This window comes from Gossypium arboreum, chromosome 8, assembly GCF_025698485.1.
Source record: "Gossypium arboreum isolate Shixiya-1 chromosome 8, ASM2569848v2, whole genome shotgun sequence".
NCBI lineage: Eukaryota > Viridiplantae > Streptophyta > Magnoliopsida > Malvales > Malvaceae > Gossypium > Gossypium arboreum.
The window spans coordinates 2,761,833-2,782,360 of record NC_069077.1 but is presented as its reverse complement, the minus strand read 5'-3'; the positions used below and the strand labels follow the sequence as shown (position 1 = coordinate 2,782,360).

At 32.1% G+C, this 20,528-nt stretch overlaps 3 protein-coding genes across 9 annotated transcripts; 2 read left to right on the top strand and 1 right to left on the bottom strand.

Moving 5' to 3' along the window:
• The first annotated feature begins 1,211 nt into the window (after window positions 1-1,211).
• On the top strand, window positions 1,212-5,174 carry LOC108469903 (probable UDP-arabinopyranose mutase 5). 4 transcript variants are annotated; one of them, XM_053031995.1, is made up of 4 exons: window positions 1,221-1,322; window positions 1,513-1,556; window positions 3,496-3,553; window positions 3,717-5,174. In XM_053031995.1, exon 4 carries the CDS (start codon window positions 3,843-3,845, stop codon window positions 4,902-4,904), a length of 1,062 nt encoding a protein of 353 aa, XP_052887955.1. In that variant the 5' UTR covers window positions 1,221-1,322; window positions 1,513-1,556; window positions 3,496-3,553; window positions 3,717-3,842; the 3' UTR covers window positions 4,905-5,174. The 4 variants fall into 4 exon arrangements, with proteins under 4 accessions (XP_017626501.1, XP_017626498.2, XP_052887955.1 ...); XM_053031994.1 differs by having other exon boundaries at window positions 1,222-1,322; window positions 3,496-3,625; XM_017771012.2 differs by having other exon boundaries at window positions 1,212-1,556; window positions 3,496-3,625; window positions 3,853-5,174.
• A 3,160-nt stretch (window positions 5,175-8,334) lies between these two features.
• Window positions 8,335-11,258, top strand: LOC108470081 (mitochondrial protein pet191 homolog). The gene is made up of 3 exons (XM_017771287.2): window positions 8,335-8,648; window positions 8,777-8,881; window positions 10,947-11,258. The coding sequence occupies exons 1-3, from the start codon at window positions 8,580-8,582 to the stop codon at window positions 10,986-10,988; spliced, it is 216 nt and encodes a 71-aa protein (XP_017626776.1). The 5' UTR covers window positions 8,335-8,579; the 3' UTR covers window positions 10,989-11,258.
• A 177-nt stretch (window positions 11,259-11,435) lies between these two features.
• On the bottom strand, window positions 11,436-19,851 carry LOC108470080 (sterol 3-beta-glucosyltransferase UGT80A2-like). 4 transcript variants are annotated; one of them, XM_017771284.2, is made up of 15 exons: window positions 19,603-19,851; window positions 19,388-19,453; window positions 18,669-18,880; window positions 17,765-17,989; window positions 16,710-16,821; window positions 15,977-16,147; window positions 15,698-15,761; window positions 15,420-15,477; window positions 15,162-15,339; window positions 14,256-14,386; window positions 13,841-13,943; window positions 13,668-13,744; window positions 12,833-12,880; window positions 12,605-12,754; window positions 11,436-11,860 (listed from the first exon to the last, which is right to left on the bottom strand). In XM_017771284.2, the coding sequence occupies exons 1-15, from the start codon at window positions 19,703-19,705 to the stop codon at window positions 11,681-11,683; spliced, it is 1,878 nt and encodes a 625-aa protein (XP_017626773.1). In that variant the 5' UTR covers window positions 19,706-19,851; the 3' UTR covers window positions 11,436-11,680. The 4 variants fall into 4 exon arrangements, with proteins under 4 accessions (XP_017626773.1, XP_017626774.1, XP_017626775.1 ...); XM_017771285.2 differs by having other exon boundaries at window positions 18,669-18,772; XM_017771286.2 differs by having other exon boundaries at window positions 18,669-18,766.
• Window positions 19,852-20,528: the final 677 nt, after the last annotated feature.

Genomic DNA, 20,528 nt, shown 5'->3' with positions numbered 1-20,528 from the left:
GATTGGATCGTTCCAAGTCCTTATATTTTTTTGAATTTTGAAATTTCAATGTTAATACAATAAACAGATGTTAATCCATTAACTAGAATTTTAGCAAACAATATGTGGAAATAACTAGCTACCATAACATTACGCATATGATAATATGGTTGGTGCATCGAATATTAGAACCAGCAGAACTTAATAAATTTAACCATTATCGTTTGATGATGACTGAAATTCTAAATTTTGAAAAATACAGATATTGAATCAAATTAAAGTACAAAGCTTAAATCATCAACTTTTACAAAGTACAAAGACTAATAGAAAAAATTAACCATTTTATTAGTTAAAACCATTAACTTTTCAATTAAAATGTTAAATTTCAATACTCTAAAAATCCTGATGACTAATACATTTTTGGATTTGTCTTTCTTTTTACATTATAAAACAATGGTAATATTTAGTTTTGACACTGTATACCATGCTGAAACTTGGATTGTACCTACATATTTTAACTTTTTACATAAATAGGTCCATTTATTTTATAATATTATAAATTAATTTAAATAGTTAAAATTGTTAACTATTGCAATTCCAAAGTCAATGTCTTTTTTTCTTTTTTCCGAAGAGCATTATCCAACAAGTTTTTTTATCATGACAAGTTGAATCAACATTTTCAATATTATATTTTATTACATCACTATTAAATGATTTTATTTTTAAATTATAAAAGTCACACCATTGGTGAAGATAGGATTCTGCCCCATAAAATAATTTTTTTTCATTTAAGTCATTATATAATTCATAAAATTGTATATTAACTTCTAAAATAATAAAATTTAATTTAATTATTTAAAATTATAAATATATAAGTTATTAAAATAATGAAATATAATTTAATTTCGGTCCCTCAATTTTTTAAATTTTCACCCTGATTTTTACCTTCAAATTTTTAATGTGTAATTTGATATAAATAAATAATTAACCAAAGAAGCATCTGAGTTCAATTTTTCTACTAAATTTTTATTTAATTATTTCCTATTTTAATAAACACATAATTAATTACTTATTAAATGAATTCTATTCAGTACACATAAGTGGATTGGCATACAATTGTCCATGATACTTTCAGTTGGCATCCTAAGCTAAATCCTAAGTAGAACACGTGGCAAATATTTTGAAATTCTAAATTACTAATAAATAAATATTAAAATATAAAATAAAATAAATTATAAAAAATTAATAATAATCAACCCTGTGAAGCGGGCAAACATTCCAGTTGTCAAAGGTTGAAGGACGAACGACGGAGAAACCAGTGCAAAAATCTTCTACTTTATTTTGTTAGAAAATTATTTTCATTTTCTAAATTTTTTTTTTTTTGTTTTAGACTCTTAGTTATAAATCGAAGATATTAATTTTAAAAAATATAAATTTACATATAAAAAATAAGCAGTAAGTGAATGAGAACCTCGCCCTCTTTGCTATCTCTGACTATAGATTCAGCTGTTCTTAACCTTTCGAATATCGCAGATCTGTCTCCTCTTCCCGACCATATCGTCATCGATCTCTTCCTGGTAAAATATTATTTCTCATTTTTTCAATTTCTTTTTTGAGTTTTTGTTGCCTTTTGACTTGATGGGTACTTTTAATTTCTTTGTTATTTTGTGGGTTTTTTTTTCTTGTCTTTTGACTTGATGGGTAGATTTAATTTTTGGTTATTTTGTGGATTTTTTTCTTGCCCTTCGGCTTGATGTAGTGTTAATTTCTTTGTTATTTTGCGGGTTTTTCTTGCCTTTTGGCTTGATGGGTAGTTTTAATATCTTGTTTAGTTTGTGGGTTTTTCTTCTTGCCGTTTGGCTTGATGTGTAGTTTTAATTTCTTTGTTATTTTGTGGGTTTTTTTTTCTTGCCTTTTGATTTGATGTGTAATTTTAATTTCTTTGTTAGTTTGTAGGGTTTTTTTGCCTTTTGGCTTGATGGGTACTTTTAGTTTCTTATTTAATTTGAGGGATTCCCCTCCCCCCCTTTTATGTGAAGCTATGAATTCCTTATTAGTTGGGTTTTGAAATTGTATTGTATGTACTTTTGGGCAAACGATTCCTTTGACTTCGATGAGAATATAGCTAAGTCTTTAGAAAGTTGTTAGTTTTCTTGAGGTATTATTGCCTATAATCTGCATTGTCAAATTTGTTTGATGATCTATGATTTTTGGGTTCCTTTATTTCTTTTCAATATTCAAGTTTATGTTGTGATTCTTAAATATCTTTCCTTCTTTAATAGTAGATTTAAGTCAATTTCAGTGTTATCAAGCCCTCACGCCTTAGCGTCAGATAAAAAAAGCTCTTTAAACTGGTTTAGGTCAGGTACATTTAATCCATCATATGGGGTGTTTGTCAAGGCAAATTTTATTGTAAGATCAAGATGATAGGCATAAAAAGCTTGCTTGATTGAAGTAATCTTCAATTTATTTTACTTTTGATTCTTTTCATTAGATGTTACTTTACTGGTAAGATAGGGATAAGGCCAAACTATCTACTGATCAATATTCAGTATTTGACAACGGATTTGGGACCTTAAAAAAGTTATGCATGATGGCCAACAAAATTAAAAGAAAATTTTGCATGTTTCATTGATAAATTGGACCAATCTCTAAAGTTCATTTCCCTAATTATATGTGTTAAGCTTGTTGCATATGTTTACATATACAGAGACATGTATGGAAATACACATATGTACATATTGCCTCAGGCAGTATAGGGTACTAGTGCCTACGGTGTGCTCTTGACAACATTGGTTAATATTTCCTATTAAATTTAAGCCCCATTCTCTATAATACTTTTATGAAAGTTTGAGGCCTTAGGACGTTCAAAGCCACTGCTCTCTCTTTTTCATTTTCAGTTTTAATCTCCCAAGTTCTAGATCATGAAACTCTACTTTGGTAGGACAAAATCATCAAGATTTTGAAGGATTGATGTTAAATTTAAAGTTTTGAAGGTTTGATTATTAAAGTTGGCCATGTTGGGAATCTGGCTATTTCTACGAGTTGAGCATCATTAAAGTTTGTACATGTTTAAAGATAAGGCAACATGATAGCACTTGAGGAGGCTCATGAACCCTTTTCCTCTTTTTTTATCTTTTGGTGCTATGATGGATAGCTCACATTGCTCTCTCAAATCGCTTATGTGAGAAGTTTTACAATTGCTGCAACCTTTACACTAAAGTTTCTATGTTATGATCATTATTTCCCTTTTTCATGTTCCATTGCACATTGCAGATTTTACCTTTTTTTGTTTTCGTAAATATTTTCCGTCCCCTTCTTTCTCATCTGGATTTTTTCTGTATCTCCTTTTTTTAGCTATTTATTCATATTTTTAGCTTCATTCTTCTGTCTGATTATCTTATATTTTGGTATACAAATCCGGTTCGTCTCTTTAACCTTGTACATTTTATCTTTAATCTCTTGTTTAGTTCTAATGGCATTCATGTTGTAAGATATATTTTCATGATTTGGCAGAGAACGCTGAGAGCTGGAAAGTTAACTGAGAGAGTTCTCAAGTTGTTTATAGATACCGGTAAGGACGAGGTCTTTTCTCTTATACAAGCACTCAACATTCGAGTCACACTTACCCCTGTCCTTCCTACCAGTAAGTCATTGTTGGAGTTTCAAATATTCGTTTTTCTTTTACAAATGGATTTTGAGTTGATTTCTATGATGAACTTCTGTTCCCTCCGTAGGATGTTCTGAGAAATTCTGAGATCTGTTTAATCAGTGGCACACATAGTACATTGGACTAGAGAGTTACGAACGGTTGCTTTTAAGAGGCCTAGCTCTTTGGGATTGGATTGTTGGTATTTGGCAAGATGTCTCTAGCAATTAAGGATGATGAGGTTGACATTGTAATAGGAGCTCTTCGTTCGGATCTGACAACATTTATGAATGAATGGAGACCAATGTTCTCTCGATTTCATCTCATAATTGTCAAAGACCCTGATTTGAAAGAGGAACTCAAAATACCTGAAGGCTTTAACCTTGATGTCTACGGAAAGCCTGACATAGATCAAGTGGTGGGTTCTTCTACTTCTATTCTCTTCTCTGGCTATTCATGCAGGTATTTTGGATATCTTGTTTCTCGGAAAAAGTACATTATCTCTGTAGACGATGACTGTCTCCCAGCCCGAGACCCTAAGGGCTTTTTGGTGGATGCTGTTGCCCAGCATATACGCAACCTTACCAACCCAGCCACACCATTCTTTTTTAATACTCTGTATGACCCTTATGCTGAAGGAGCTGATTTTGTTCGTGGCTACCCATTCAGTCTTCGGGGTGGGGTGAAATGTGCTTTGTCATGTGGGCTATGGCTTAATCTGGCTGATCATGATGCACCTACTCAAGCCCTCAAGGCAAGGCAAAGGAATTCCCGATATGTTGATGCAGTTATGACTGTCCCAGCCGGGTCCCTCATACCCATTAGTGGAATCAACATCGCTTTCGAGCGGGAGGCAGTAGGACCTGCATTGGTTCCAGCTCTGAAGTTGGCTGGGGAAGGTAAGTGTAGGTGGGAAACAATGGAAGACATCTGGAGTGGGTTGTGTGTTAAGGTTGTATGCGATCATCTGGGGCTTGGTGTGAAAACTGGACTGCCATACATATGGAGAACCGATAGAGGTGACCCTATAGCAAGCTTGAAAAAGGAGTGGGAGGGTGTAAAGCTGATGGAGGAAGTTATCCCCTTCTTTCAGTCTGTAAGGTTGCCACGAGAAGCTACAACAGTGGAGGAATGCATAGTTGAGGTGGCAAATGCTGTTAAAGAGCGGCTAGGATCGATGGACCCTGTGTTTGCTCGTGCTTCTAAAGCTATGCTGGACTGGATCAAGCTCTGGCAATCAGTTGGATCTAGCTCATCACGATCCTCAGCAGTCTAGGAACTACTAATCATGATTCAGTGTTTTTAACATATATCCACCCTATATATAAATGGCCAAATGGATGAATAAAAGCATATTTAGTCTCATTGTTGTTGCAGACCTGGCTTTGCTTAGTCTCTCAGTTTTAGTTATGGCTATAGAGACGGATCCGGTTGATTGAACTGGTTCAACCGGAAACCAAAGGCTTGTTCAGTTAGACTTTCGGTCCAGTTTTCATGACATTGGTTCAAACTACTCGAATATCATCCTCGGAGAAAATTTGGCTTACTTTATTTTGTGTTAAATGGCATGAATTATCTTTATGCTCATTGTTGTTCAAGTTTTTATGCAATAGTAGTTAGCCTTTCTCTGTCAATATATAGTCATGCAGTTTTTCCCCTTCAAATTTTCTCTTCTATTAAATCAAAAATTAAATTAATCATTTTTTTTTAAATTTCATCAGTTAGGACTTTTAAAAATTGATATAATTGATGAAATAACTGGACAGTAATGCTTGACATATGTACTTTACGTTGACGAATAGGGATCAATTTTAATAAAAATATCAATTTATTTTTTGATCTAATATGTAGAGATTAATTTGTCATTTTTAAGTGGAGAGGTCAAAATACAATCAACTCTTAATACAAGGGCTTTAATGACATTTTTACTTGGTAAATAATAAAATAATATGATTTTATGTTATCAAATAAGGTTAAGAATATATTATCAATTTTAAGGTAAATTATACAAATGGTCATCTAATTATGATCACGTTTTTATTTTGATTACTCAATTTTAATTTTTTTAATTTAGGCATTAATATTTGGATTCTTTCCTATTTTGGTCACTTGAGGCTAAATTGATAACTGATTTTTTAAACCAATATAATGACATATTTAGTCATCAATGCTTATTTATTCTATCAATTTGATCCTAATATTAAATATTTCAATAAATTTAACCCTTCAGATTTACAAATTGATACAAATGGTCATCTAATTATGATCACGTTTTATTTTGATTACTCAATTTTAATTTTTTTTAATTTAGGCATTAATATTTGGATTCTTTCCTATTTTGGTCACTTGAGGCTAAATTGATAACTGATTTTTTAAACCAATATAATGACATATTTAGTCATCAATGCTTACTTATTCTATCAATTTGATCCTAATATTAAATATTTCAATAAATTTAACCCTTCGTATTTACAAATTGATACAAATGGTCATCTAATTATGATCACGTTTTTATTTTGATTACTCAATTTTAATTTTTTTAATTTAGGCATTAATATTTTGGATTCTTTCCTATTTTGGTCGCTCGAGGCTAAATTGATAACTGATTTTTTAAACCAATATAATGACATATTTAGTCATCAATGCTTACTTATTCTATTAATTTGATCCTAATATTAAATATTTCAATAAATTTAACTCTTCGTATTTACAAATTAGATTAATTTGATTATCAAACTTTTAACCAAAGCTTTTGGCTTTTAAAATGAAGGCATTTCACATATATTAATTATTTTATTTATGGTTAAAATTATCCAATTCGGTATGTAACCATTTTTATTTATATTTTAAAGAAATTAATGTTAGGATCAACTAAACACAAGTAAAAATGATATAATATTTAAAATTTAAAATTAAAAATTTAATATATGTATATATAATATAATTATATAAATAATATAATATTTGTAAAAAATAATTTCTCTTGACTAACATAATTTTTAGTTTTTAATTAATTTGGTAAATGATTTGACACTAAATCATATTATTAGTAATACAATTTGCCTATTGTGGATTTAAAATTAAAACAAATAATTAAAAATAAATAGAACACGTAATAATCTCTTAATCAGTCTACAAAATTAAAAAAATGATTATCCATGCAATAAAAGGAAATTCAATTAATTCTTTCACTTCTTTTCTTATGAAAAAATTAAATGTTCATAAGTTTTCTTTTACAATTATTAATTGAACAATTGAAATTTTCAAAGCTATTCTATATTTGTTAACGCTGGATTTAATTTCCAATTTTAAGGACTATTTTTGTGTACCTTGCAAGAAATATCATACTATTAACAATAAGAGCAAACCTAAAGTGTTTTCTTTTAAAGGTTTTTCCATTTTCTTTAGCCAAAATTTTATCAATCAAATGATTACGAAAATATTGTGTTTAGAAGAATACTACTAAAAAACAAAAAAGAAAATGAAGATTCAAGATAAGCTCATTGGTATTAGAAATTAGCTCGAAAAAACGTCTCATTAATTGAAAGAAAATTATTTTTTTTGAGTTTTACAAATTTATAGACGTGAAATGCCTTTATTTCAAAAGTTAAAAGTTTTAATTAAGAAGTTTGAGGATCAAATTGATAAAATTTATAATTGTGAAAGGTTAAATTTGTTGAATTATTTAGAATTAAGATCAAATTGATAAAATATGTAAGTATTGAGGATTGATGATAAGGGCGTTGCTTTAGAAAAAAGACTTTCTATTATTAATTTAATGCTGAGTGACCAAAATAGGAATGAATTCAAACATTATTGCTTGAATTGAAAAAAGAATTCAAATATTAATTATATTAATTAATGTGTATTTTATTGACCAAAAAAGACTCAATGTGTATTTTTATATTTTAAACTTGTTTTTATTCAATGCAATAGACGAATTAATTGTATATATTAATTATATTAATTCGTTGAATCAATAAAATCTTTAAAATACAATTTCATCATATTCTGTACATCTCAGCCTCAAACTGCTGTTGTTCAATTCCTCTCATTGACTTCATTATTCAAATCATTAATAAATGATTCCTTTCATAATTTTAAGGTAAAAATTAGAGAATAAATTATGCTAAAACAAATTATTTAAGACAAAATTAAAAGATATAAAATAAAAATAAGAAAAATTTTAAGAGTCGGAATTGATTTATAAAATTTTGAGATGTTAAAATATAATTTTACTATGTATTAATCTATAATTTTATCATTTTTAAAAAATTAAATAGATATTTTTTATATTTTAAAGAGTCAAAATATAATTTTATCATAGATTAACTTGTAATTTCATTATTTATAAAGAGATTAAATTAAAATTTTCATTTTAGGCGGGAAGTTCTTACCAACTCCAAAATGTTGGCTCGATTTAAATTTAATCGATTTGACCAGGTATTTAAACACTTTGTACCCATAAAAGAGAGGAAGCAAAAACTAGCAATTTTAATTTTATAATTCTTCATTATAAATAAATATTGGAATCTGATGGAATGGATAATTTATATTAGTTGAATTAAGAATTAATTGATATATAATTTGAATAAAAATTATATTCTTTAATAAAAGATTAATTTGAGAAATGATGATTTGATCCGGTTCACCACCTTAAACCATGGGATTAATATGTATATTATATATATGTATATAACACTGACAATTTCGAACTCTATGTCTACATATAAAAAGGGCAAATTCAAATAATCCCCAAGTATTGACGAGAAAACTGAAGAACCCTACAAATTGAGAAAAAAAAAAGAGAGTAAAAACCCAGTAATCAATCAAAGAAATTTGATCGCCTTATTCACTTTCGTTCGATTTGAAGGAAAAAAAAAAGCCTTATATATATAATTTGCTGGGAAAATTTGGACCCAAAAGAAATTTTGGTTGGGAAATTGAAAAAATGTCAAAATCTTGCAAAGGTTTGGCTATGGAACTGGTGAAGTGCCTAAGCGAATCAGATTGTGTTAAGGTATTATTCTTTCCCTTTTTCATCTACTCTCTTTATTGTTGTTTTTTTTTCCTTTGATTTCCCAATTTAATTTTGCCCTAACGTGAAATGATAGAATTTTACTAAATTTGGGGGCTAATATGGGATAGGTTGAGAAGCGTTCAGTTAGGGAATGCGCTGGAGAGAAAAGCCCTTGTATACCTAGCGAATGTGTTGGACTCAGAGAAACTTATTTCAATTGCAAAAGAGGACAGGTATGTTCAATTATTCTTCTTTATTTGCCATGTTTGTTATCTTGATGAAGATTTCTAATCTTTTATGAATAGGGTTTAGGGTTTTAGTCATGGAGTTGATGATGGAAGTTATAATTCTAATTGGTTTAGGGAGGGCTATCCTTTTTTTTTTTTTGGTTTAATTGCTTCAGATGTTCCAATTAAAGGCCAAGTTCTAAATTAGTCTCTAAACTTAAAAGCATTCCAATTGAATCCTCAAATAGATGTATTGTTTTAATCAGATCCTTTCCTTAGTCTAACATTTTAACTTTGGCCTTAAATGTCAGCTTGATTTAAGGTGGTTTCATTTTTTAGACACTAATGGATTAATAAATGTTTCAAAACCTGTCCGATCCAAGTTGGTATTAGCCTCAAAGCTGATGGTTAGACAGACGGAATAACCTAATTAGGATGATATTTCAATTTGAAGATTCAATTGGAACGTTTTAGAGTTTAGGGATCAATTTAGATTTTGACCAATAGTTTGTAAATGTTTGGTGCAATTAACCCTTTTTTTATGGCATGAATGGAAATGAATTGGCCTTCTGCTGATATTGATTAGATTGAACATAATTTACAGTTACTTTTGCTGCATATAGAGATGGCGAGGACCAGGGGTGAATCCAGAAATTTTTTTGGGGGGGCCAAAATTACATTATAACTTTTTGAGATGTCAAATATATATTTTATCATGTATTGATTTATTGTTTTATCATTTTTTAAGGGACTAAATACAATATTTTCATTTTTGGGGGACCAAAGCATAACTTCCCCTATATTAATTTATAATTTGACCGTTTATAGAGGGGCTATAATTGCAATTTTTCAATTTTAGGTGGCCAGGGCCCTGGCTGCCCCCCCTTGTATCTGCCTCTGGTGAGGACTAGAACTAGTAATATTTGTATCCTTATGGTGTTTGTGTTGCGTTTTTTTTTTTTTCCAAGTTCTAATCATATTTAAAGTGTTATATATCTATAAATTTTTACATGTTAATAATTTGTTTCGTTTTGTGTGACATATTCATGTATTCATGCCGTGTTTGTTTTAATATTTTATGTTTAGTCTCTATTGTTGTGTTTTAGTTATTTTTTTAAGTATGGTATCCAAAACTACTAGGTCTAGTGATGATAATATCAGATCTAGATGGATTGATCCATTGTGAATGGTTGGGATTCCATGATTGTAGATGATAAGTTGTAGACAAAACGAACCAATACTCAAGGCCTAGAATAAAACCGATTGGGCTACAGTTTTATAACTCTACTAGGTCTAGTGATGATAATATTAGATTTAGGTGGATTGATCCATTGTGAATGGTTGGGATTCCATGATTGTAGATGATAAGTTGTAGACAAAACAAACCAATGCTCAAGACCTAGAATAAGACTGATTGAACTACGGTTATATAACTGTAACTACAGTGTATATTTTGGTTTAGACCAAACATCTTATTTGTGGGGTTTTCGTGTTTCTTGGTATCAGCTTTTGAAAATGGTTGTTTTCTTCGACTTAAGCTGTTGATATTAGAACTTGGTACAAAAGATGTTTAAGGATGGAATTCACAAGTTTAATGCATAGTTTTGCATGGTTACAGTGATCTATTCATGGGTTAAGTCGGGCCTAAGCCTTATATTAACAAAAATTGTGTCTAGTCCATGCCCTGCCCGAAATATGCTAGAAAATTTTGTCCGAGCTTGGCCTGTTTTATTAAGACACCATCTATGCCCACATCAGTCCTTCCAAATTTTTACATGGAAGGATCGATCTCTTTGAAGAAAAGATCATTCTTTTTCGATATCAATCCTCTTAAAATATTTTATCAGTAACAAAAATGCGACAAGCAGGTGAGGCTTGAGCAAAAATGGCATGTCCAAAAATACCTCGCAAACTTGGTTAGGACATGAGAAAATACAGTAACACACAATTACGAATTCACAAACTGTTAGGTTTCTTGTAGGTGTATCATCATTACAATAAATCTTATATTGCACATTGTTTTACGATATATAGCTAACATGTTATGCTTTTTTTTCCCTTTTTGTACCAGGTTGACATGAGAGCTAGGATCCGTGGGAACAAGGGCTACTAAGTGAAAGGGGGATGCCATCAAATTCTTGAAAGCATCCGTTGAATTGGTTTAGGGTGAATCCAAAATTCCCGACTTTTTTTGTCTCCCTGAATTCTGTGTGATAACGATTTTTGTCCGAGAGTTAAACCGTTAGACGAATTTCCCATGTTTTTTTCAACCTGCTTTGCTTACCATGATTCAGCTTCCTAGCTTTTACTAAAATGAGGTAGATTCCTAACCATACTGTCTTGCAGAGTTAATTCATGAATTCACACTGTTACAATATAATAAGTTGGCTTTGGATTAGTTTTGGATAGAGCCATGTTGCAATACCATTATGCTTAATTTATTCTAAATTTTTATAGTTGGAGAATTAACTGTTCGGACATGTCTGAAATTCTATTATGAAGTTAGCCAAGGATAGCTACTATTTTTGGTGCTTGTGAGATGGGCTAATAAGTAAAAATATAATTAAACCATGTAATTTATATATTTAAAATTATTTGAACCAAAATACAACAAATATTACTCTCAACAACCCCAAAGAGCGAGTGATTAGTGCTCTGTTGGCACTTCAAATCTGAGTGATAATGGTTCATTCTGATGAATACCATTTCAAAAAATGGAAACTCGAAATTTTTCTTACTATTTCCCCCATCTTTGGCCACGTTGAAGGGAGACAACTATGATCAAAACATGTTACAACACCAGAATTATGCATGACCAAAACAACGTCTTATCGAGAATACTCCCGAATGATGATGAGTTTGGGTTGTATCAGGTTCGTCCTTAGATTTTCCAACAGGAAAATGTTTATAGAAGGCTTTTACTGCACCTGCAACTCCATCCTCACCTTCCATGGCTCTTGCTAACTCATCAGCACGTTCTTTCACCTGCATCAAACCATTTCCTTTTAAATCATCTATGCTGCAATATTCGGATTTACTAAGCTCAAAACCTGGTTAAGTAATGCAACACTTGAAGCGAACTTATCCATGCTTCCTCTTGCCAACTTATGTTATATATACAAGTTTGTTAGTTTTCCCTTTTTTTCTTTTGCTGGTTGAGGATGTCTCTTCTAGCCTAAACTCGAATTCTTTTGCTGGTTATATAAAATAATTTCTATGTATTTTGAAGGATACCCATGTTCGAATATGTCAAATGTGGGTGTCGGACAAAAGTATATCAAGAAAAATAAACAAACATAGCTTTTTAGCCACTTAAATCCAAGCTTTTCAAAATTGGACTGGTGGTTGAACCGGTCAGACCGCCGGTTCCCAGTTCAACTGGTTCGACTTGTTCAATTAAATAAATTATTGAAAAATAGAGAAAACCAATTCGACCGGCCTGGTCAGTCCTATTGATTCAACCGGTCTAATCTCAGTATTCCGGCCGGTCTGGTTCTGAAAACAGTGCTTAAATCCAGGACTTCTAGGTTAATAAGTAATAAAGCAACCAAACCATTATCAGACCAGGATTAAACCTTCCAGAACCAGAAACCTCGCGATTCTTTTGCAGTTGACTATGACTAAAACGTAAACTAATTTCTTAATCATCCTTAATCAAAACTGATTAATAATGTAATAATTTCAGATAACAATGACTCAAAAGTAATCCTAAAAGAAACTCATTCATACCTCAGGTTTCAGCATAAAGCGTATTGCTTCGATCAGCTTGTCAAGTGAGAACTCATCAATCGGAATGGGTGCAGGACCTACTCCTTTGGCATGGACTTGCTCACCCCAGAAAGGCTGGTCCCCGAAGAAAGGAACAATAGTCGTTGGACACTGTATTCAAGAGTAGAAATGACTTCAAAAAGTGGAGAACAAAATTGAATAGATATGCACTTGGAGTTGCCAAGTTACCGCAGCTTTGAGACCAGCAGCAGTAGTTCCAGCTCCACCGTGATGAACCTGCAGAAAACACACAAGGAAACGATCAACAGTCAAGACGAACGGGAGAACCGCAGGTTCATTTTACATCAAAAGGCAAGATACATGAATGACGGGCTTTTCCTTGTATTACAACTTTACGCAAAAGAATTACAAAAAGCAAACCCTCCAAGGCCGAGGAGCTTACACTAGTTTACAGTTCTTTTGTGACATGAAACACACTATCCCTACATATAAAATGTACAAGTCATGATGCATTCAGCTGGGGATGAAGACGAGATACATGAATGGCGGCTTTTTCCTTTGTAAAATGTTTCAAATGCAACTACCATCCATATCGAAGACAAAAACAACTTTGTGCAAAAGAATTACAAAAAACAAACCCTGCGAGGCCAAGGAGCTTACACTAATTTGCAGGTCTATTGTGACATAAAACATACTATCCCTACATATAAAATGTACAAATCATGATGCATTCAACAAGGGATGAAGATGAGATACATGAATGATGGCCTTTCTCCTTATAAAGTGTTTCGAATGCAACTACCATCCACATCAAAAACAAAAACAACTTTACACAAAAAAAATACAAAAAACAAACCCTCCAGGGCCAAGGAGCTTAAACTAGTTTGCACGTCTTTTTATGACATAAAACACACTATCCCTACATATAAAATGTACAAATCATGATCCACCATGCTCATTGCTAATATCAAGAATCTTTCAAGAGAATGACATAATATATAAAATAAAAACAGAAAATTGTTTCGATGGCCCAGGGAGCTCAAAGTTTTACGTTGCAACTTACCACAGCCACACATCGTTCGAATAGCCAGTCATGGGGGCAGTTGTCTAGTGAGTACACAAAGTCCTTCGGTTTTTCCACTGCACCAAAGGTAATTAACCACTATCCACTCCTACACACTGAAAAACACTGAAAATCTAACTAATAAAAGACGAGAAAAGAACAAGTGAAATTACAATCGCCAAGACCACCCCAGCCTTTGTTTATAATGCCTCTTTGTCCAGTTTTCTCTAGAGCTTGTACTATAATCTTGGTCATCTCTCCTGGTTGTTGAACAGGCTGTTGGAAGTTCAAAGCAGTTAGAAACATTTAAGCCCAGATCAACTGAATATGACAAAAAAAATAGAATATGTGGTTTAATGAAGCCAATATAATTTCTTATAGTAAAATAAGATGCACATAAATAATCCAATCCCCAAAATTAAAATAATCAATTACATTATAAGGAAATAAATATAAAGAAAAGCACATATACCTCAGACTCTCAGAGATAATAAAAAAATAAAATATCAAAATTGTGCATGAAGAACAAACTGTTACAAACTCTCATTTTACTGTTTAAAAAAGGAAAAGTTGTAGAAGAAAACTCACCAGACTACCAAAACCAATATAGATAGGCTTATCACCAGCATCGATCCATTTAAGCAGCGACTCTGGTGGCTTATAACTGGATGCCAGGTCAAGGAAACAAAAGCCGACCACGTCAATATTCTTTCCCCAGTCTGCAGGAGAAAACCATACCAGATCAAAACGTGCATCCTTCAAATGGCAACAACAAGATCAACAAGCATGACATTTTTTACTTGGACATTTGTTGTTATCAAAATGTAAAATGAAAAGAAAATTTTAGAATTGGCCAAGGATAGGAAGACCTTTAATGGTCAGAAAATAACTCATATGTATCAGGGTTTCCCAAGTACCTTTTCAAAATGTAAAACGAAAAGAAAATTTTAGAATTGACCAAGGATATGAAGACCTTTAATAGTATCAGAAAATAACTCCTAGATATCAGGGTTTCCCAAGTACCGACAAATTAGTCAATTTAAGGTACACAGACAAGAAGCAAATATATCAGGGTGGTTGACAGCCCTGATAAGTGCTAGTAAGATTGCAGCAATTTACAGATACGACACTCAAACAAAAAGCCGAACAATGCTTGACTAAATTTTAAATTGATCATTAGGATGTAGAATTGATTGTTAATCAAACAGTAGGCAACACAGGAATACTACAAATTGCTAGAGTATGCAGAGATATTTAACTCCATAAAGTAACTTCACTATACAAAGCAACCATAAAAATCTCTATATATTCAGAACAAAGCAACCATAAGAATCTCGATATAGTTCAGAAATTTTTCCCTGAGAAACTTTTTTTAACAAAGGCAAAAAGACCTGAAAGTGCTCATCTTGAACCATATCTCAATCATCAATTGTACAAGTATTTGTCAAAATAAATGAAGCGTTTTATCAGTCTAAGGGATGTAAATAAAATGACCTTTTGGTTTGGGAACAAGGTGAGGGCTCCATATATACCCGTAAGGCACATCTGGAGGAGAGCTATAGGATCCTCTCAAATAGGTAACAGGTCTCAACTTCAGCGTTTTCTTCCTGAACTCATTTATCATGTCCCGTATTCCCAGCCATATTAGGGCATCAACAATATGATATGAAAGCTGTATTCAAGATTACCAATATATGAGTAGACCTCAATGTAAATAAAATCCAAGACTGGAGAAGCAAAAACCAGACTCACTCTGTAACCAGCTGCGTGTTTAACACGAGATAAAGGATGGGGAAATTCACTAGTAGGCCTGACAGAAGGTGAAAAAAGACAATGACTCAGTAATTATTCTCAATTTCTGAACTCACACATACAAGAATACACATCAGTCCTAGAAAGGATTGAATTGTCACAAAAAGAAAGCACCAAAGATGAGCAATGCCAGAATAACCGATGCATGCACAATCCAAAACCTATTCATTCAGAAAAAAAATTTAACATCATAATAATCACAACCAACCAAGACTTACGTCCATGGCATAGTGAAGAATATATGAAGTGGTACATTTAGCGCCTCTGCAACATGTGTATGTCCTGAAAAGCATTTTTTTTCCATTAAATGAAAGAGAAAGAAAGAGAGAGACAGAGAAAGGAAAAGGGCATAAGTCTTATAAGTTTGATGCTTCACAATACCATTTAAATAGAGAACATTGAATATGTAGAGCAAAAAAATGGACAGCTTAAAAATGTTCAATTGTCTTCAGACAAAAACATACAGCTTAAAAATGAAAGAGGTAATAGGCCCTAACCATATGCTGGAGGATTGGCAATTATGGCATCTACTTCAAATTTAACACCACTGTGAGGATCGTTGTCCTTGCATGCATCAAGAAGAGAAAATATTATATCCTTCATTTGTTGCCTCTGAACAGGAATTTCCGAAGGATTTGACGGCAAGAATCCTTTATTCTTGACCATATCTGCAGAAAACTCAGTGATCAGTGCAATACTTTACAAGGTAAAAGAGACTCCTAATTCATATGCCTGGAAGTAGACAAAAGACAATGTCTTAGAATAATTACTAGAATAATGAAAGCAAGAAGATCCAATATTGCCAAATGCATGGGTATGCAACACCTTTATACAAAACCAGAGAATCAGGAACGGGGGGAAGGGGGGGGGGGGGCAGAAAACAGAGGCCTGTAGTAGCCTCAATTGGAACATGAAAAATACATAAGGCCACTAAACAGACCTTCTGCAGCACTTTTCTCTCACAAAGTGCTTTCAATTGCTCATAGAATCTTCCAGATGTCCTTAAAAAATGTGTTTGTTTAGAGTTTGTTCTTTTTGGTATTTGATGAGAAAGCGTGTCAAAAAATAAATAAAATCAAGATTAAAAATGAATCTACCTCAAACAGATCCCAGCTGTGCCCATATATATTTCCAGGGCAACTAGATGGAGTATAACAAAGGATCTTACCCTCAATAATAAGTAGATATTCAGTTTAGTAATATAATTAAGATAACATGTAGGTTACTTACAGCCAGCAAGAACTTTTGGATCTCCCCCTAAAGGGTAGAACTCTAACCCAGCATCCAAAACGAAATCTTTAAAATTTGAGTGTGTTGCCAATCTAACCCTATGACCATCTGCCTGCAAGCAAAATTTGAACTCCATCAGCTCAGAAAATTAGAGGCTATGGTTGAAAGAAAAACTGGGAAAAACAGGAGAAAATATAAAAACAACTACACAACCATCATAATTATTGTATAAGAAATAAAATCCTACAGCAACAATTTCTCTGCAACATGCACAGTAAAGAGTTTTCCATAAAATGAATAAAGTGATATCAACACCATTAACTGTTTTTGACATATTCTCTGTTTACCAACGTCACTTCCTTGAATATTACTAAAATCATGGAAGAATAAATTTGATTACCCTTTTCTGTCTTGAGTCAATGTTAACAAATCAGGGTTGTGCTAACTGGATGCCATATCTAAGGGAAAGAAAGCGACCAAAAATTATGAAATTGAAGTAATTATGTTTTAAATTTGAATTAGAACATAAAAAATTCTTTTCTAATTTAGAAAACTTAACGTTTCTAGTGACATTCCCTTTAAGAAATTTATGCAGTTGCCTTTATCACTTTGCTGCTGTCTACCATAAGATTCCAATCCTGAAAACATCCATCCCTTTTCACATTGCTCACTAACCAAACCTCATATCTTATTGCTTGCATCCTCTGTCTTGTCACAATTACCAATCTAAAATCTTTTCTTTACAACATCAAAGTAGCAAGTCTGCACCTACACCGTCTTTAGCTCACCACACAATCATTTAGACACGCATAACCATTACAAACATAATGTACTGTATTGTACGGATGCCACTGTGATAGCAATATTTGTTACACCAACGAATAAATATTATAAACCAATATTATGTCATGCAACCAAAGCTTACTATGAAAGCACAAGAACACAGTCTAAGTGCAGGCTCTTTGATAAAGATACCAAAGCTGCAGGCTGTATGAATACTTCAAAGTTCTAAAAGGCTATTACAAGGTTTGCCCAGACGAGAAAAGGAATGTAACCTGTAAACGTTTTCCAATAGCAACAAATGGTTGTACATCTCCTCGTGTTCCCACAATAAGCATTACTATTTGCAGTGGAGGTATATTTGGGATATCTGTTGGGTCTATATCATCTTTCTCAGAGCAAACGACATAATCAAGTGCATGTGGTTTCATATCAGTAGGAAAATGACATTGTACAGTTCCATCATGTTTCACAATAGCAAGTCGAGGCAACCACTTGATCTGCAAAAATAAATAATTTGAAGATAAGGTTTAAAGTTTCATTATCAACACAAAAATGGAGAAGTAGCAAAGTGAAAATTAAAAATAAAATATTAAAATATACAGGGAGGACCTTAAAAGGGAAACTCTCATTGAAATAGCCAAAGTACAATAAGCCAAGACTAAGAATTCGAAATGTTAAACTTCCACCCATTTTGCTTTTAATCAAGCATTATATTCTTATGATTTTGCCTAAGCATGAATCTGTTTCTCAAGTATAAGCTGGAGAAGTTGACCCCATACTGACCCAAACCAAGTTAACCAAGAAAAGGCAACAATCCAAACCCATCCAACCTGAATCAAGTTTGAAGACAAAATTCTGACCCAAAATGAACAGAACTGACACGAACTAAGTTTCTTTTAACTCAAAATGATGTAAGCTTAAGTGACCGACCAGCCCAATTGCCACCTCTATCCACGTAGGTGCAGTAACAGGTTTGCAATTATTATGCTTCCAGTATCAATACAGACGCATTGATGCTGATAAAATCAAGTCACTTCACAAAATCAAAATGCACTTCTCAAATGTAATGGAATCATACCCCTGAATTAAAATGGTCCTATGACCGTTTAACTCTATGCAAGTATCAACGCAAAAACAAAGAAAACAAAAGTACAACTAAAGGTTAACATCTCATACCTTCTTTGTAAATGGAACTGTATCATCCAAAAATTTGGACGCATATTTAACCAGTTTGCTTTGTGTTAGTCTCCGAGATTTTGATAGCTGATTAGATCCTGAATCTATGGCAGAAGTAGATGCTTCAGCATGCATGTTTTGTCCAGCCAAAGTCCTTTCAGTAAAGCATGGTAGAGTCGTTTTTGTGCAATAATGATAGTATGCATGATTACCTTCATTTGAATAAAGAACACATGCTAAGGCATTTACAAGTAAGATTATTATGATAGTGGATTGGTCAGAACTAGAGCAAGGGAAAAAAAACCCCTAGAATGCAATACAATACAAAAACATAAATAAGTTTCAAACTTTATGGGAAATGACACAAGTTACATGTAATAGTATCTCTGAACTTTCTTATACACATGCTGAACAGGTAGCATTAAGTCATTTGATGGCATCAACTACAAGTTGACACGGACAGGGATAAATGAAGAGTTAAGACTTATTACCAAGCATGTACAGAATTACCAAGTACCAACATTATGTTGGATTTTCTCTAGATAATGCTAATTCACTATTTTTCGTTCTCCCAAAGGGCTTAAATTGGCCGATTTTATTCATAATATTATCATAAATATCTACATGTCCCATTTCAAACACAAAACAAACTTTTCTCATTAGTGATCAAATTAAATAAATAAATATACATATAAATGCCATATTAAAAAACCACAAACCTGATGCTGAAGAACTCTTATCATCTTCAGTGACAATTTCAACATCAGGCATATCACTTGAACAACCTAAACAAATCACATATCTCATAAATCCACACCCGCTTGAAAAAAAAATGTTACATTCGAAAGCAATTGTTGAATTAAATCACTTAAATAAAGAGTAAATCAAATAAACGTAAAACAAATCCAAAAAAATGTAAAAAAAAACCATAAACCTGAAGAATCAGCACAATTGGAATCATCTCCGGAAACATCAATGGGAATATCGCGGGAAACAACGTTAGTGTTCCGACAAGGCGACTCCGGCAAATCCGCCATTTTGGTCAAATGAAAAGAGTTCAAAGAAACCCTAGCAGACAATGACGAAGAAGAAGAAGAAGAATATTCTGAGAGGAAACGAGAGAATTTAAAGGTTTCCTTTTGTGTTTCTTTTTTTACGGGAAACGGAAAAGCAAAAGAAAAAGAAAGGAAAATAAAATGGAGAGACGTTGGAAGGGAATAAAGAAAGCCGGACACGTGTAAAAACCTTGACCGTAGATGTTTTTAGTAAAGAGCGCCAATCTAAAGAATTTCAGATTTGTTAACCAACTCCACCAGCCGAAACATTATGTCAAAACTCGTAAAAGTACAATAAATTTTTTTTTATTTTGGCCGAAAATAATAATTTTATATTTTAATTTTTAATTATTGGTAAAAACCATAAATATTCCCTTACTTATTCTATTTTTTAACTTTAACTATATTTCTTTTCGATTTAATTATTTAAATCTTTTAAAATTCTATAGTGTTAAATTTAATCATTAATTTTTTCAAATTAAATATTTTAAATAACCCACCATTAAGTGAATAATAGAATTCTAATTTAATTTTTGGAATTTTGCATAATAATTAAACTTTTATAGTAAAAAATATTAATATATTCTAAGTTGTTTGGATTTGGTAACTTATATTATCTTAGTACCTAAATTTAAAAATCATAAACCAATATTATACTTTTTTAGATATTTGACTAACACTATTAAAATATGTTGCCGTGACACTAATGATCAATAACATGATGGCATATAACAACATCACATTTTGATACATGATAAAAATTTAAAAAGAGAGTTTTTTTGTCTAAATTTTAAATAATTTATTT